Raw genomic sequence first — 18,835 nt, 5'->3', positions numbered from 1 at the left:
ATCGGTGAGCGGCTGCTACTGCATTATAAGTTCAAAACGGCATTATACAGTGTAGACTGTGTCGCTGATCGAATGACTTGAATGTAATAAATAATAAGACACTCATCTAAAGTGAATCGGTGCCGCTCCCCCATATTCCTCCTCCTTAAGTTTACGAAGCACTGTCCTCATCCTCTTGTGGGCATGATTGATGCATTCTAATTTCCCTAACTCAATGCCTGGGAAGCAATCTAATTTGACAACTGCCTTGTATGCAGTACTGTCACCATCTGACAGCATCATATTATGCTCTTCTTCTCTAATTAGCTTTGCAGCACTCTCCATTGACTATAGCCCTCTCTGAATCTCTGCAACTAAAGTGGGGGGGGGGGGGGGTACTTACTATGATGTCTGTCGACATTACAGTCATAACTGCAGGACTAAATATCAGGGTGTTACCGTATGTAAATATTAGCATAACAGTGCAGTTCAAGAAAAGTTAATAAAAGTAACACAATAAAATAACAATAACGAGGCTATATACAGGGGGTAATGGTACCGAGTCAATGTGCGGTGGTACAGGTTAGTCAAGGTAATTTGTACATGTAGGTAGGGGTGAAGTGACAATGCATTGATAATAAACAGCAAGTAGCAGCAGTGTAAAAAACAAATGGATTATCTCTAATTTGTATCCCCTGTAGCTTTAGAATCGTAGCAAAATTGGTTCCCGTTTGGGTCAACCAAAAACACCCTATTGATTAGTTGACATATAGTATCTCCTCACTAGCCAGGCAATGGCTGCATGTTGCAGTTGGTGAGAAGCAAGTACAGCAACTTGAAGGCGACCTTTGATCACATTGTAAAGTTAATGCAGTCAACATGTAGGCACAAATGTAACACACTTTGAAAGGCAGTGACCAACTTTGGTTACCGACTTGACAAAATGGATCCGCCCGAAAGCGCCCAATAAAACTTCACCCATTCAAGTGTTTGAACTTGTAACACGGCAACGTCTAACGCGGCTGCATGGGATTTGCCGGATGATAAAGTCGGTGTGGTTCTGTTGCATCGAATGGCAATGTCCGCAATAGGTATAACACCGGGAGCCGCTTGTGGATTTGACAGCTCTAACGTAATTCCACCTCCGACACTCAAAACAACCGCTATGCAAAATGTCAGCTAAAGAGGATCTGATTGAATTAAGCCTTTACTTAGTGTCTATGCTGTTTTTTTTTAAACATTCAAGTATAAAAGACAAATTCATGTGTAATCTTTGTTTTTGTGTGTTTTTATCCCATACTAAAAAGGTACACATTTGGCAAATTCTTAATTATTCTAGCCTTTAGTAAGAAACAGTTAACATGGTTTAACATGATGCTTGTTTCATGACTTTCCCTCTGCATATGCCATATGTAAGCTGTAAAGTAAACATGCATGTCACTTAAAAACATTCTCAATCACTGAGATCATGATTGGCATCCACATGTCATTATGATTGTAATTATGTCAAGTTTGACGTTCTGATTGACACATGTCCATGTTACTCAGACCCGGCGCAGCAGGCCTCCCTGGATGCATGTCTGAAGCAGAAGGAGGAGGCGTGCCGGGAGGCGGAGCATTGTCGGGTGGAGGTGGAGCTACGATTGATGGATGTGAAGGAGAGTCTGAGGAAAGCAGAGGCGGGGCCTTTCGTTCTGGGCACCACATTGGACAGCAGCCTCCTGGACACACCCATGGTGTGTAGGTTAACACTGCCTATAAGAAATTTGCCCCTGGATGCTGATCGTGGGTAAATTTCGCATTTCCCCCACTTATGGTTAAGGACAGGCACCACAGGCTAATAGTTATTTTTTTCATTTACTCTAATCAGACTGAAACTTTACCAGTTGAAAGTATACATAAAAACAATATTTTTGTATTATGTTTTAGGTATTTAAAAATAAAATATGCAAATGAGCCAACATATTCCCTTATTTGCATGTTACAATAATCAGTTTTTCAACACATTGCTTCAAGGCAGAATATTTTTGTTTTATTGTGATAAGACAGTCAATGGTCAGACTTTTACAGAACAGCTTATCAAAATGTTGTAATTTCATGGAATTATTTTAAAAAACACTATTCACATGTATGCATATTTTGCATATAATTACATCATTGCAAGTTACAGTTGCAAAATATCCCAAAATTGGAAAATTGACAGATGGAAGCAAAATCACAATTTTTGCCTGTGGTGCCTGGTTTTAATATTAGGAATGGAGGAGGGGAAGCTGATCCTTGAACTGTACCTAGGGCAAACTTTACCCTGGATCCTGCATATACCAAAGAGTGTATCACAAAGCAGCGCCCTATACTACATACCTGGTTTGAGGAGTTAGAGTTGACCAAAGTTACCGCGCTAAATTAAACTCTGGATAATCTGTACCACGAAAGTGGCTCACCTTTTAGCCAGGTAAATTTCTAATGCAACGAATCCTTCAGAACTACCTGTAACCTGCTCCGGGGCAGGCTAATTCAGGGATAAATCCATTTATGGTGAGGACCAGTGAAATCAGATTCCCTCCCTCTCGCATATATTGTCATCGTCCCCTTCATTTGAGGTAGACGACTGATTTAAATATTTTATTAATCAAATGTGTTAAAAAAATAGTCATGTTAATACCTATCACAAACCATTCAGTAATGACAGAATGCATTTGAAACTTCATGCAGAGTAAAAATGTTCTGTCTAAAAATAATTATTTTATCGACATGAGTTGGAAAAAAGGAGCTTGTGCATTGAAAAGCACACCAAAGCAACCAAAGACAGCATTAAAAATGTATTCGGGATCGGTGTCCCATCCACGGGACGGTTAAGCTAACACAGGCTAATGTGATTAGCATGAGGTTGTAAGTAACAAGAACATTTCCCAGGACGGAGACATATCTGATATTGGCAGAAAGCTTAAATTCTTGTTAATCTAACTGCACTGTCCAATTTACAGAAGCTATTACAGTGAAAGAATACCATGCTATTGTTTGAGGAGAGTGCACAATTTTGAACATGAAAAGTTATTAATAAACAAATTAGGCACATTTGGCAGTCTTGATACAAATTTTTGAACAAGAATGGAATGGTTCATTGGATCAGTCGGAAACTTTGCACATACACTGCTGCCACTTAGTGGCCAAAATCTATATTCCACCTGGGCTGGAATAATACATTATGTCCTTTCTCTTACATTTTAAAGATGATGGTACAAAAAAATACAAAATAAGTTTTTTTCTTTGTATTATCTTTTACCATATCGATTGTGTTATATTCTTCTACATTCCTTTCACATTTCCACAAACTTCAAAGTGTTTCCTTTCAAATGGTACCAAGAATATGCATATACTTGCTACAGGCAATTAGATTTCGGCATGTCATTTTAGGCAAAAACTTTAAAAAGGAGAGGTTAACAATAAGTAATCAAATAATGATGGCACTTCTAAAAGCCAATTTCTCGCCATAGCCTGCTGAATTTGCAAGATAACATTTCTTTAATTTAAATTTTGGCACAAACAAATGTGGCAAAGAAACTCCTATTTATTGATGTTTCAGCATTGTCTCAATTAGTATATTCACAATGCTTCAAGGAGAGGGACGGAAGCTATACACGGGCAATACTAAGTTGCCTATAAGAACATCCAATAGTCAAAGGTTAATGAAATACAAATGGTATAGAGAAATAGTCCTATATTAACTACAACCTAAAACGAATTACCTGGGAATATTGAAGACTCATGTTAAAAGGAACCACCAGCTTTCATATGTTCTCATGTTCTGTGCAAGGAACTTAAACGTTAGCTTTCTTACATGGCACATATTGCACTTTTACTTTCTTCTCCAAAACTTTGTTTTTGCATTATTTAAACCAAATTGAAATGTGTTTCATTATTTATTTGAGGCTAAATTGATTTTATTGATGTATCATATTAAGTTAAAATATTTGTTCATTCAGTATTGTTGTAATTGTCATTATCGGCTTTTTTTGGTCCTCCAATAATCGGTATCGGTGTTGAAAAATCATAACCGATCGACCTCTAGTCTCAATGAAGAGTTTGGCGTTCGACTAGCCACATGCGACATGCATGTGCAGTTACAAGCCAACTGGAGTTAGCGGCTGGCAGACGAGCAATATCCAACGTCGTAATACGGATGAAGCCTGAGCTGGAATGTGAAGCTAACTGAATCTAGGAATCTTGAGAAAACCCTGAGTAGATCTAGCTTGCATTGCAGTATGCCCCTCAGCATCACTAAGTTAACTAGCTATCTTTGATAAGCATTCAGTTCTTGACTTTCTTGTTACAGGCGAAAGCAGCATCCATGGGTCCCCCACAGACTCCCTCTCCCCCCACAAACTATGGGGACTCAGCTCCTGTCAACTCCGCCACCGCGCTAAAGAATAGACCCCTGTCAATCATGGCATCCAGCAAAGGCAACGTCCTGCAGAAGGCTAAGGTCAGAGGTTATTGTCCGTCCCCCCCACCCACAGGCATTTGAGTACTTTATTTGGATCTATAATGAAGGAGAACCCACATTTTAAAAGGTTATTGATGTATGCACTTTTTGAGTTGGATGGATGTCCTTTGGTTGGTGGACCATTGGTTGGTGGACCATACACTGATTGAAGTGGATTTAACAAGTGACATCAATAAGGGACCATAGCTTTGACCTGGAATCACCTGGTCAATCAGTCATGGAAAAAACAGGTGTTCTTAATGTATTGTATGTTGTTGATATAATCACACACAAACACATTTTACTGATTTACTCACACACATACAGTGGCAAGAAAAAGTATGTGAACCCTTTGGAATTACCTGGATGTCTGCATAAATTTGTCATCTAAGTCACAACAATAGACAAACATATTGTTCTTAAACTAATAGCACAGAAGTTATTGTATTTTTCCATATTGAATACATCATTTAAACATTCAGTGCAGGTTGAAAAAAGTATGTGAACCCCTAGGTTAATGACTTCTCCAAATACTTATTGGAGTAAGGAGTCTGCTAACCTGGAGTCCAATCAATGAGATGAGATTGGAGATGTTGGTTAGCGCTGCCTTGCCCTGTAAAAAACACTCAAAAAATTTGAGTTTGCTATTCACGAGAAGCATTGCCTGGTATCAACCATGCCTCGAACAAAAGACATCTCAGAAGACTTAGAATTGTTGACTTGCATAAAGCTAGAAAGTGTTACAAAAGTATCTCTAAAAGCCTTGATATACATCAGTCCAAGGTAAGACAAAGTGTCTATAAATGGAGAAAGTTCAGCACTGTTGCTACTCTCCCTAGGAGTGGCCGTCCTGCAAAGAGGACTGCAAGAGTACAGCGCAGAATGCTCAATGAGGTTAAGAAGAATCCTAGTGTCAGCTAAAGACTTACAGAATTCTCTGGAACATGCTAACATCTCTGTTGACGAGTCTACGATACGTAACACACTAAAAAATAATGGTGTTCATGGGAAGACACCACGGAAGAAGCCACTGCTGTCCAAAAAAAACATTGCTGCACGTTTGCAGTTTGCAAAAGTGCACTACTGGCCAAATATTCTGTGGACAGATGAAACTAAAGTTGAGTTGTTTGAAAAGAACACACAACACTGTGTGGAGAAAAAAGGCACAGCACACCACACCAACATCAAAACCTCATCCCAATTGTAAAGTATAGTGGAGGGAGCATCATGGTTTGGTGCTGATTTGCTGCCTCAGGGCCTAGACAGCTTGCTATTATCGACAGGAAAAAATCCCAAGTTTATCAAGACATTTTGCAGGAGAATGTTTGGCTATCGGTCCGCCAATTGAAGCTCAACAGAAGTTGGGTGATGCAACAGAACCATGACCCAAAACACAGAAGTAAATCAACAACAGAATGGCTTCAACAGAAGAAAATACGCCTTCTGGAGTGGCCCAGTCATGACCTGACCTGACCTCAACACGATTGAGATGCTGTGGCATGACCTCGAGCAGTTCACACCAGACATCCCAAGAATATTGCTGAACTGAAACAGTTTTGTAAAGAGGAATGGTCCAAATTCCCACCTGACCGTTGTGCAGGTCTGATCCGTTACTGCTGCCAAAGGAGGGTCAACCAGTTATTAAATCCAAGGGTTCACTTTTTCCACCCTGCACTGTGGATGTTTACACGGTGTGTTCAATAAAGACTTGAAAACGTATAACTGTTTGTGTTATTAGTTTAAGAAGATTGTGTTTGTCTATTGTTGTGACCTAGATGAATTTCAGATCCAATTTTATGACCAATTTATGCAGAAATCCAACTATTTCATAATGGTTCACATACTTTTTCTTGCCACTGTACATTTACTCTGACTTAGTACTATTCTTACACTGGCCAGAGGAAAGGAGGCAAAATGCAAGACTGCCTCTGAGATTGACATCCTTTAAAGCAGTGGTTCTCAAACCTCTCCTCAGGGACCCCCAGCCATTCCATGCATTTGATTTATTCTAGCACATCTGATTCAACTTATCAAGCTCTTGACTAGTTGAGTGAATCAGATGAGCTAGTTCGGCGCTACAACAAGTGTGAAAACGTCTGGAGGTCCCTGAGGAGAGGTTTGAGAACCAGTACTTTAAATCAGTGGTCACCAATCAGTCAATCTACAAACATTTCTGTGGAAATCCAACGATTAAAGCCTTGAGCTTCTATTTTTTTTTTTCTCTCGTCTTGGGCTGTTGGAGGTAGGTGTACTTGAATCAACTGCCCTACACGCCGGGTAGGAAAAGTGTCCCCATTTTTAACCATTTGATTTGGACATGGAGAGCTAAATCAAAGCACCTACTACTGACCAATCGGATAGCTCAAATCACTGTGCCTGCAGCTTCCACAACCCCACCCACAGCAAAGTTGATACTAGCCTTTGTGAGATTTCATAACTTTTTAAAACCATGACCAGAGAGAGACAGTCAAAGAAAACAGCAAAGAGTGAGTTTGTGTTTAAGTTTTTATTCAGCACTGTCACCACTGTTTTTTTCCAACACCTTTACAAATGTGCTTCTCCCTACAACCAGCACTACAGCTGCATTGAATGTGTAGCCAAGTATATTGATAGGCCTGCATTTTTATTATTAGCGACTCGTCGTGTCTATTTTAATATTGAGGAATATTTAACTTCAAAGGAACAACAACATTCATTTGTGTATGAGACAGAAATGTGGTTCTTCTCGAGTTTCGTCATCAGGCGGAAGACATTGTCATTGACATTGTCCCTTCTCTCTGGTCAATCTCACCGGTGGGAGAGAGCAGGGACTTTGAGAGGCGAACCCTCTGCTGTTCTCTCCCTCCCTCTGCTGAGACTGACCATCAGCTGCATGCAGTTACCATTAGTCTGGTAAAATAAAAAAGTACATTATTTAAATGTATGCTCAGCAGTGCCTCGCAAGTAATAAAACTGATCAATTTTGTTATCATGTAGCTCAAGTTTTGAAATATAATATAGTCTGAGAAGAACAATATTGTCAGGGCAAGCATAGCCAATATGCTGTGATAATGTATTAGGCCTACTGCACAAACCTCATTCCTGCAGAACTGTTTTTATTAGGTTAATGCTGCATAGGTTTACATTTTTATATATCTGAGCGGTAGACCTCGACTTGCATTTTGACTCCGAAAGTGATCTTGACTCAAAAGGTTGGTGACCACCATTTTAAAGGCACAACTATTTGTGTTTTGAGCCTGTTGTCAGGGATAAGGCTGAAGAAATGTAACGTCTCAAATTAATTAATTGGAGCTATATGAAGAGCCATGAGAACAACTTAATAGCTTCAAACAATGTAAAATACAGAAACTATCACGGTTGGTATTAATGCTGTTCTCTCTGCACACACAGGAATGGGAGAAGAAATCCACCACCTAGGGGTGAGCAAGACTTTCCCTTTGATCTCTGATGACATTTGAGGTCATCATTATGACCCATGGCCAGGTCGGGTGCTATGCTTTGGCTGCACTGGGGGGCTAGGAAGTAAAGGACACCACCCTCACCACCTCCCTGCCCCTACACCTGCCTCTGTCCAACCAGAGAATAGGACAGAAACTAATGGCTCCACAGAAAGCCAATTAGAGACCAGGCACACCTGTCTACTGGAAAACCAATGCCACTGGACATTTCTAGATTTGAAAAATGATTTAAGTTGTTTTTTTTCCATAAAGTCACATTTTCATATTGCCACATTTTTAAAAAATGTTTAAAGAGGTTTTTTAATAATATACAGTATTATTTTTGGAAATATGGAGCCACTTTCCTCTTACACCAGCATGCCACAGGGGACGACCCCCCTACCATGTCTACCATTTGGTACAGGCTGATAGCCAAGATGTAAATACATATTACACTGTTCTGTTTACTTTTTTACTTGTATGCTAGCTAAAACTTGCACTTTTATTAAAATAAAAAAACTTAGTACTGACATAAATACTGGCTTGCTGATACATTTTATGTGCATTTCATAATGGAATTTAATTTCAAGTTGCCGGCACAGTCAAATGGGTCTTCATGAACACTCTTCTATTTATAAATTCAGAACGTAAATCAGATTTTAAAAAGACAAACAATTCATACATCGTATCATACTCATGTTGACAAACACATTTCTCTGTATATAAACAAGTCATTTTTATATTTGCATACTGTAGCTACGAATATATATATTTTGTTTCAGTCAAAAAATACTCAAGTCTTCTTCTTTCCAGAAAGAAGATGCATTCAATCAATCAAATGTATTTATAAAGCACTTTTTACATCAACAGATGTCACAAAGTGCTATACAGAAACCCAGCCTAAAACAGCAAGCAATGCAGATGTAGAAGCATGGTGGCTAGGCAAGCACCCTAGAAAGGCAGGAAACAAGTAAGAATCCTAGAGAGGAACCAGGCTCTGATGGGTGGCCAGTCCTTTTCTGTTTGTGCCTGGTGGAGATTATAAGAGCACATGGCCATTTAAGGCCAGAATGTTCAAGCAGTTCAAACGTTATAGATGACCAGCAGGGTCAATAATAATCACAGTGCTTGTAGAGGGTGCAACAGGTCAGTTGGCTTTTCATAGCCGAGCATTCAGAGGTCAAGACAGCAGGTGCGGTAGAGAGAGAGAGAGAGTTAAAAACAGCAGGTCTGGGATAAGGTAGCACGTCCAGTGAACAGGTCAGGGTTCCCTAGCCGCATGGCAGAACCGTTGAAATTGTAGCAGCAGGGTGACCAGGTGGACTGGGGACGGCCAGGATTCATCAGGATTCATCCAACTGACATTTACTCCTGAGGTGCTGACTTGCTGCACCCTCGACAACTACTGATTTTTTGACCATGCTGGTCATTTATGAAATTTTAAAATCTTGGCCATGTTCTGTTATAATCTCAACCCGGCACAGCCAGATGAGGACTGGCCACCCCTCATAGCCTGGTTCCTCTCTAGGTTTCTTCTTAGGTTTTGGTCTTTCTAGGGAGTTTTTCCTAGCCACCGTGCTTCTACACCTGCATTGCTTGCTGTTTGGGGTTTTAGGCTGGGTTTCTGTACAGCACTTTGAGATATCAGCTGATGTAAGAAGGGCTGTATAAATACATTTGATTTGATCAGGCCAGGAGGTCCTGAGGCATGATCCTAGGGCTCAGGTCCTCTGGGAGGGGAGGGAGAGAGCGAATTAGAGCGAGCATACTTAAATTCACAAGACAGGAGAATTACACCAGATATAACAGACTGAACCTTGTCCCCCGGCACATAGACTATTGCAGCATAGATACTGGAAACTGAGACGGGTGGGTCGGGGGACGCTGTGGCCCCTTCCAACGATACCCCCGGACAGGGCCAACCAGGCAGGATATAACACCACCCACTTTGTCAAAGCACAGCTCCCACACCACTAGAGGGGTATAGCCCATGAAAATCTTCTCCACCGCACAAACCCAAGGTGGCGCAAAACCGGACAGGAAGATCACGTCTTTGATTCAACCCACTCAAGTGACGCACCCCTCCTAGGGACGGCATGGAAGAGCACTAGTAAGCCAGTGACCCAGCCCCTGTAATAGGGTCAGAGGCAGAGAATCTCTGGAGAGCGACAGCAAGGGCAGTTCGTTGCTCCAGTACCTTGCCATTCACCTTTGCGCCCCTGGGCCAGACTACACTCAATCATAGAACCTACTGAAGAGATGAGTCTTCAGTAAAGACTTAAAGGTTGAGAATGAGTCTGCAAAGGCAGATCATTCCATAAAAATTGAGCTCTATAGGAGAAAGCCCTGCCTCCAGCTGTTTGCTTAGGGACAATAAGGAGGCCTGCGTCTTGTAACCGTAGGGTACGTGTAGGTATGTACGGCAGGACCAAATCGGAGAGATAGGTAGTAACAAGCCCATGTAATGCTTTGTAGGTTAGCAGTAAAACTTAAAATCAGCCCTAGTTTAACAGGAAGCCAATGTAGAGGCTAGCACTGGAGTAATATGATTCATTTTTGAAGTTCTAGACAGGATTCTAGTAGCCGTGTTTAGCACTAAATGAAGCTTATTTAGTGATTTATCCGGGGAGCCTGAGAGTAGCGGATTGCAGTAGTCTAACCCAGAAGTGACAAAAGCATGGATTAGCGTTTATGCATAATTTTTTTAACAAAAAGCTTCAGGTTTTTGCAATGTTACGAAGATGGAAAAAAGCTGTCTTTGAAATATTCTTGATATGTTCGTCAAAAGAGAGATCAGGGTCCAGTGTAACGCCGAGGTCCTTCACAGTTTTATTTGAGGAGACTGTACAACCATCAATATTAATTGTCTGATCCAACAGCAGATCTCTTTGTTTCTTGGGACCTAAAACTAGCATCTCTGTTATGCCCAAGTTTAAAAGTTTTAAAAAATGTGTCTGAATACCCATACTAGCGTACTACATACTTAAACTGCATTCTATATACTCATCGTCGCATACTATTTAGCACATACCATTTATTCAAAGTATGCAGTTTTCCACGTCCGCAACACCTGATTGACTGAGTAGGTGGGGCGGGGCCGAGTGCGGGTGAAATTTTCCAAATTCAACAGACATGCATCGCATTAACCAGCCTGATAATAGCTGCTTTCCAATTTGATTAATTTCTCTACTCTGAATACAATAGGAATACTCAGGCTGGTTACAGGCAGACTATCACATACAAACAATACCGTAGTAGACCATCTATCCGATTTAAATAGGCTTAACACAAACAGATAATTTGGTTCCATTTCAATATATTTGTTATTGAAACCAAAGTGCTGTAACATATATAAATTAAATAAAAAAATACCCACACCAAATGTTCAACTCAAAAGACCATTGCACATAAAAACGTGGACAGTCGGGTGGGTGCATCGCAAATTTAGAACCGCTGGACAGCAACATAAACGAGAGCACTGGTTATTGGATATGAGATCAGAATGACTGCTAAGGCTTGATCCATAAAACAGGTCGCAGTGGTGGGTGGTATATGGAGCATTGGTGACAAAACAGATGGCACTGTAATAGTCTGCATCCAGTTTGCTAAGTAGAGTGTTGGAGGCTATTTTGTAAATGACGTCGCCGAAGGATCGGTAGCGCCCTTAACCACTGCGCCACCCGGGAGGTTTGTTAACACAGTGTCCAAAGAAGGGATGTATACAGAATGGTGTTGTCTGCGTAGAGGTGGATCAGGGTTTCACCTGCAGCAAAAGCGACATCGTTGATACATACAGAGAAAAGAGTCTGCCCGGGAATTGAGCCATGTGGTACCCCCATAAAGACTGCCAGAGGTCCGGACAACAGTCCCTCCGATTTGAGAACTAGTTGGTGAACCAGGCGAGGCAGTCATTTGAGAAAGGCTGCCGATAAGAATACAGTGATTGACAGAGTCGAAAAGCTTGGCCAAGCCTTGGTCGATGAAGACGGCTGCACAGCACTGTCTTATCGATGGCGGTTATGATATCGTTTAGTACCTTAAACGTGGCTGAGGTGCACCCTTGACCAGCTCGGAAACTGGATGGCACAGCGGAGAAGGTACAGTGGGATTTGAAATGGTCGGTGATCTGTTTATTAACTTGGCCTTTGAAGACTTTAGAAAGGCAGGGCAGGGCAGGATGGATATAGGTCTATAACAGTTTGGGTCTAGAGTGTCATCCCCTTTGAAGATGGGGATGATCTCCGCAGCTTTCCAATATTTAGGGATCTCGGACGATACGAAAGAGAGGTTGAACAAACTGGTAATAGGGGTTGCAACAATGGCGGAGGTTAATTTTAGAAAGAGAGGAACCAGATTGTCTAGCCCAGCTGATTTGTACAGGTCCAGGTTTTGCAGCTCTTTCAGAACATCTGCTTTCTGAATTTGAGTGATGGAGAAGCTGGGAAAGCTTGGGCAAGTAGCTGCGGGGGGTGCGGAGCTATTGGCCGGGGTTGGTGTAGCCAGGAGGAAAGCATGGCCAGCCATGGAGAAATGCTTATGGAAATTCTTGATTATTCATGGAATTTTCAGTGGTGACAGTGTTTCCTAGCCTCAATGCAGTGGGCAGCTTGGAGGAGGTGCTCTTATTTTCCATGGACTTTACAGTGTCCCTAAACGTTTGAGTTAGAGCTACAGGATGCAAATTTCTGTTTGAAAACGCTAGCCTTTGCTTTCCTGACTGACTGTGTGTATTGGTTCCTGACTTCCCTGAAAAGTTGCTTATCGCGGGGACTATTCGATGCTAGTGCAGTCCGCCACAGGATGTTTTTGTGCTGGTCGAGGGCAGTCAAGTCTGGAGTGAACCAAGGGCTATATCTGTTCTAAGTTCTACATTTTTTGAATGGGGAATGCTTGTTACTTTTATTACTTTTAAATAACGACCAGGCATCCTCGACTTACGGGTGAGGTCAATATCCTTCCAGGATACCCGGGCCAGGTCGATTAGAAAGGCCTGCTCGCAGAAGTGTTTTAGGGAGGGAGCGTTTGACATTGTTGAGTGGTGGTTGTTTGACCGCGGACCCACAGCGGACGCCGGCAATGAGGCAGTGATCGCTGAGATCCTGATTGAAAACAGCAGAGGTGTATTTGGAGGGCAATTTGGTCAGGATAATATCACCTAACAGAACCAACTCTGAAGATAGATGGGGGGCAATCAATTCACATATGGTGTCCACGGCACAGCTGGGAGCTGAGGGGGGTCTATAACAGGTGGTAACAGTGAAATACTTATTTCTGGAATGATTCATTTTTTAAATTAGAAGCTCAAACTGTTTGGGCATAGACCTGGAAAGTATGACAGAACTTTGCAGGCTCTCTGCAGTATATTGCAACTCCTCCTCCTTCTATCTTGACGGAAAATGTTGTAGTTGGGGATGGAAATCTCAGAATTTTTGGTGGCCTTCCTAAGCCAGGATTCAGACACGGCAAGGACATCAGGGTTGGCGGAGTGTGCTAAAGCAATGAGTAAAACAAACTTAGGAAGGAGGCTTCTGATGTTAACATGCATGAAACCAAGGCTTTTTCGGTTACAGAAGTCAACAAATGAGAGTGCCTGGGGACATGCAGGGCCTGGGTTAACCTCCCCATTACCAAGGAACAGAGGAGGAGTAGAATGAGGGTACGGCTAAAGGCTATCAAAACTGGTTGTCTAGTGGGTGGGGGACAAAGAATAAAAGGAGCAGATTTCTGGGCGTGGTAGAATAGATTCAGGGCATAATGTACAGACAGGGGTATGGTGGGGTGCGGGTACAGTGGAGGTAAACCCAGGCATTGAGAGAAGATAAGAGAGGTTGCTTCTCTGGACAGTGAAGCCGCTGAGTAGTCTTTACTATGCTAGCAAAGGGGAGACACAGCGTTTAAACTTAGCAGGCCGGGGCTAGTAGAAGCGTCTGCTCCGACGTCCGGCAAATGCCGGTTGAGGGCACAGCGGATATTACGTCAGCAAGACCAGTCGTGGTGATACGACGGGGAACCGTGTCGACAAAGGGTCCAGGCCAATTGGCGAAAGAGGTATTGTAGTTCTAGTAATTTTGTTTGCTAGCCGGGAGATGCGCCTGGCTCGCGGCTAACTGGTGCTAGCTTCGGGACAGGGTTTTAGCCACTATAGCCCCTCGGTAGCAGCTAGCTAGCAGTGATGATCCGATGCAAAGGTCCAGCTTACGGCAAGGTGGAGTAGTGGATTCTAGCCGTGTTGGGGTAGAGTCCGGGAGGCATCAGCTATATAGCCTAGTGATCATTGAGCGGGCTGGGAGGTGGGCCTGGCTCAGAGCTAGCGTTGGGGCTGGGCCACTCGGTGGCAGCAAGCTAGCTGTGATGATCAGGACTAATGGTCCAGGGACTACTGGTAGGAATCTGGTGTTGTAGTGGAGAAAACAATCCGATACTGTCAGGCTGGCAAGTATTATCCAGGCTAAAAGTGTCTGGTGTCTGTGCAGAAGGTAAAGGCCGCTAGCAGTGACTGACAATGACTAAATAGCTAGTAGCTAATTAGCTGGTTAGCTTCTGATGGCTAGCTTCTGATGGAGGTTCTGGCTATGAGGTCTAAAAATAGCGGATCCGAATCACATTGGATGAGGCGGGTTACCGGAAGGTATATTTAACTTAAAAAATGGAAAAGAGATTGAACATATATTGAAAAATATACAAAAAAAAATGTACATGGGAGAACAACAAACCAAACTACGCCATCTTGGATCTCTTCTGGGAAGGCTTCCACTAGATGTTGGAACATTACTGCAGGGACTTGCTTCCATTCAGCCGCATTAGTGCCGTCGGGCACGGATGTTGGGCTATTTGGCCTAGCTCGCAGCCGGCATTCCAATTCATCCCAAAGGTGTTTGATGGGGTTTCTGTATGGACCATTTCTGTATGGACCTGGCTTTGTGCACAGGGGCATTGTCATGCTGAAACAGGAAAAGGCCTTCCCCAAACTGTTGGCACAAAGTTGGAACCACAGAATTGCCTAGAATGTAATTTTATGCTGTAGCGTTAAGATTTCGCTTCACCGGAACTAAGGAGACTAGACCAAACCATGAAAAACAGCCCCAGACCATTATTCCTCCTCCAGCCGATGCGTGGCATTGCGCATGGTGATCTTCGGTTTGTGTGCCACTGCTCGGCCAAGGAATCCCATTTCATACCAATGTTTTCCTATGGAGATTGCATGGCTGTGTGCTCAATTTTATACACCTGTCAGCAATGGATGTGACTGAAATAACCAAATCCACTCATTTGAAGGGGTGTCCACATACTTTTGTATATATGGTGTCTTAAACATTCTATTTTCACATACTGAGAATGCGTGATTGTGTGGTTTCCCGCAATTTGTTGATTTTGGTAGCGCATTCCTATATCTAAACTCAGCAAAAAAATAAACGTTCTTTCACTGTCAACTGTGTTGATTTTCAGAAAACTTAACGTGTAAATATTTGTATGAACATAAGAATCAACAACTGAGACAAACTGAACAAGTTCCACAGACATGTGACTAACAGAAATGGAATAATGTGTCCCTGAACAAAGGGGCGGTCAAAATCAAAGTAACAGTCAGTATTTGGTGTGGCCACCAGCTGCGTTAAGTACTGCAGTGCATCTCCTCCTCATGGACTGCACCAGATTTGCCAGTTCTTGCCCTGAGATGTTGCCACTCTTCCACCAAGGGACCTGCAAGTTCCCGGATATTTCTGGGGGGAATGGCCCTAGCCCTCACCCTCCATTCCAACAGGTCCCAGATGTGCTCAATGGGATTGAGATCCGGGCTCTTCGCTAGCCATGTCAGAACACTGACAGTCCTGTCTTGCAGGAAATCACGCACAGAACGAGCAGTATGGCTGGTGGCATGTCATGCTGGAGGGTCATGTCAGGATGAGCCTGCAGGAAGGGTACCACATGAAGGAGGAGGATGTCTTCCCTATAACGCACAGTGTTGAGATTGCCTGCAATGACAAGCTCAATCCGATGATGCTGTGACACATCGCCCCAGACCATGACGGGCTGAGCGGGACCTCCAAATCGATCCCGCTCCAGAGTACAGACCTCGGTGTAACGCTCATTCCTTCGACGATAAACCCGAATCCGACCATCACCCCTGGTGAGACAAAACCGTGAATCGTCAGTGAAGAGCACTTTTTTCCAGTCCTGTCTGGTCCAGCGACAGTGGGTTTCTGCCCATAAGCGACCTGGTTGTCAGGGATGTCTGGTGAGGACCTGCCTTACAACAGGCCTACAAGCCCTCAGTCCAGCCTCTCTCAGCCTACTGTGGATAGTCTGAGCACCGATGGAGGGATTGTGCGTTCCTGGTGTAACTCGGGCAGTTGTTGCCATCCTGTACCTATCCCGCAGGTGTGATGTTCGGATGTACCGATCCTGTGCAGGTGTTGTTACACGTGGTCTGCCACCGCGAGGACGATCAGCTGTCCGTCCTGTCTCCCTGTAGCTCTGTCTTAGTACGGACATTGCAATTTATTGCCCTGGCCACATCTGCCTCATTGCAGCATGCCTAAGGGACGTTCACGCAGATGAGCAGGGACCCTGGGAATCTTTCTGTTGGTGTTTTTCAGAGTCAGTAGAAAGGCCTCTTTAGTGTCCTAAGTTTTCATAACTGTGACCTTAATTGCCTATCGTCTGTAAGCTGTTAGTGTCTTGACGACCGTTCCACAGGTGCATGTTCATTAATTGTTTATTGTTCGTTGAACAAGCATGGGAAACAGTGTTTAAACCTTTAACAATGAAGATATGTGAAGTTATTTGGATTTTTATGAATTATTTTTGAAAGACAGGGTCCTGAAAAAGGGACGTTTCTTTTTTACTGAGTTTATGTGATATCAACAGTGAGGTATATTTTCTGCATGATTTAAATATTGACTGGCTCTCATCAAGCTGCCTACTCAAGAAAAACCTTAAAACTGTAGTGCCTGCAACCTGGTTCAGGTTGTCAGTCTACCGACCAGGGTATTTACAAACAGCACAGGAATGAAATCATCAACATGTATTGATCACAGCTTTACTAATGCTGCAGAAATGTGCTTTAAAGTAGTATCCAAATCCATAGGATGTCGTGATCACATTATAATAGCCATATCTAGGAAAACCAAAATTCCAAAGGCTGGGCCTAATATAGTGTATAAGAGGTCATACAATACGTTTTGTAGTGATTCATATGATGATGATGTAAAGAATATTTACTGTTCTGTGGTGTGTAATGAGGAGCAACCAGACACTGCACTTGACACGTTTATGAAATAGCTTATTCTAGTTACTAATAAGCACACACCCATTAAGAAAATGATCTGTAAAAACTCTTAAATCCTCTTTGATTATGGTTATGGTTATGTTATGGTTGAGAGGGATGAGGCAAAAGGTATGGCAAATAAGCCTGTCAGACCAACTGATTGGCAAAGATATTTCTTAAATAAAGCTTTGGAGCACCTTAAATTACATTTTGGGGAAAAGGGCCAACTTGGCTCCATCATTCATTGAATCAGATGACTCATTTATCATAAAACCCAACTGATATTGCCAACTACTTTAATCACTTTTTCCTTGGCAAGATAAACAAACTTAGGGATGAAATGCCAGCAACAAACGCTGACACTACACATTTAAGTATATCTGACCAAATTATGAAAGACAGGAATTGTACTTTTGAAATCTGTAAAGTCCGTGTGGAAGAGGTGAAAAAATTATTGTTGTCTATCAACAATGACAAGCCACCGGGATCTGACAATCTGGATGGAAATAATAGCGTACGATATTGCCACATCTTCAATTTAAGCCTACTATAAAATGTGTGCCCTCAGGCCTCGAGGGAAGCTAAAGCCATTCCGCTACCTAAGAATAGTAAAGCCCCCTTTACTGGCTTAAATAGCCAACCAATCAGCCTGTTACCAACCCTTAGTAAACTTCTGGAAAAAATTGTGTTTGACCAGATACAATGCTATTTCACAGTAAACAAATTGAAAACAGACTTTCAGCATGCATATAGGGAAGGACACTCAACAAGCACAGAACTTACACAAATGACTGATGACTAGCTAAGAGGAATTGATGAAAAAATGATTGTGGGGGCTGTCTTGCTTGACATTATCGATGATAGTCTGCTGCTGGTAAAACGTATGTGTTATGGCTTTACACCCCCTGCTATAGTGTGGATAAAGAGTTACTTGTCTAACAGAACACAGTAGAAGCAATTCCCCAGGGTAGATGTTTAGGCCCCTTGATTTTTTAAATCTTTACTAATGACATGCCACTGGCTTTGAGTAAGGCCAGTGTGCCCATGTATGCGGAGGACTCAACACTATACACGTCAGCTACTACAGCGACTGCAACACTTAACAAAGAGCTGCAGTTAGTTTCAGAATGGGTAGGAAGGAATGTTAGTCCTAAATATTTCCAAAACTAAAAGCATTGTATTTGGAACAAATCATCCAAATAACCCTCAACTACATCTTGTAATGAACAATGTGGAAATGAAGCAAGTTGAGGTGACTAAACTGCTTGGAGTAACCCTGGATTGTAAAACTGTCATGGTCAAAACATATTGATTCAACAGGGGAAGTCTGTCCATAATAAAGTGTTGCTCTACCTTCTTAACAACACTATCAACAAGGCTGGTCCTACAAGCCCTGGTTGTCGCACCTGGACTACTGTACAGTGTGGCCAGGTGCCACAAAGAGGGACTTGGGGAAAATTGCAGTTGGCTCAAAACAGGGCAGCACGGCTGGCCCTTAAAAGTACACGGAGAGCTAACATTAATGACATGCATGTCAATCTCTCATGGCTCAAAGTGGTAGCGAGATGCAAACAGTAGAATCAGATTCAAAAAGCAGGTAAAAATACACCTTATGAAACAGCGGGGACTGTGAAGTAACACAAACAGGCACAGACACATGCATACACA

At 42.5% G+C, this 18,835-nt stretch overlaps 1 protein-coding gene across 5 annotated transcripts in view; it reads left to right on the top strand.

The window, feature by feature from the left end:
• afap1l2 (actin filament associated protein 1-like 2) overlaps positions 1-8,435 on the top strand; it is a 140,871-nt gene extending 132,436 nt beyond the window's left edge. For 4 of the 5 annotated variants that reach the window (XM_036946702.1, XM_036946701.1, XM_036946700.1 and 1 more), the window contains exons 18-20: positions 1,528-1,715; positions 4,313-4,462; positions 7,853-8,435. In XM_036946702.1, coding sequence (XP_036802597.1) covers positions 1,528-1,715; positions 4,313-4,462; positions 7,853-7,879 — 365 coding nt within the window. In that variant the 3' untranslated portion in view covers positions 7,880-8,435. Of the gene's footprint in view, positions 1-1,527; positions 1,769-4,312; positions 4,463-7,852 lie in introns of all 5 variants that reach the window. The other variant, XR_005036500.1, reaches the window with a different exon arrangement.
• The last annotated feature ends 10,400 nt before the right edge of the window (positions 8,436-18,835 follow it).

Source organism: Oncorhynchus mykiss, chromosome 16 (assembly GCF_013265735.2).
Source record: "Oncorhynchus mykiss isolate Arlee chromosome 16, USDA_OmykA_1.1, whole genome shotgun sequence".
NCBI classification, from domain to species: Eukaryota; Metazoa; Chordata; class Actinopteri; order Salmoniformes; family Salmonidae; genus Oncorhynchus; species Oncorhynchus mykiss.
The sequence above is the reverse complement of the archived record's forward strand: the minus strand, read 5'-3'. Positions and strand labels throughout refer to the sequence as shown.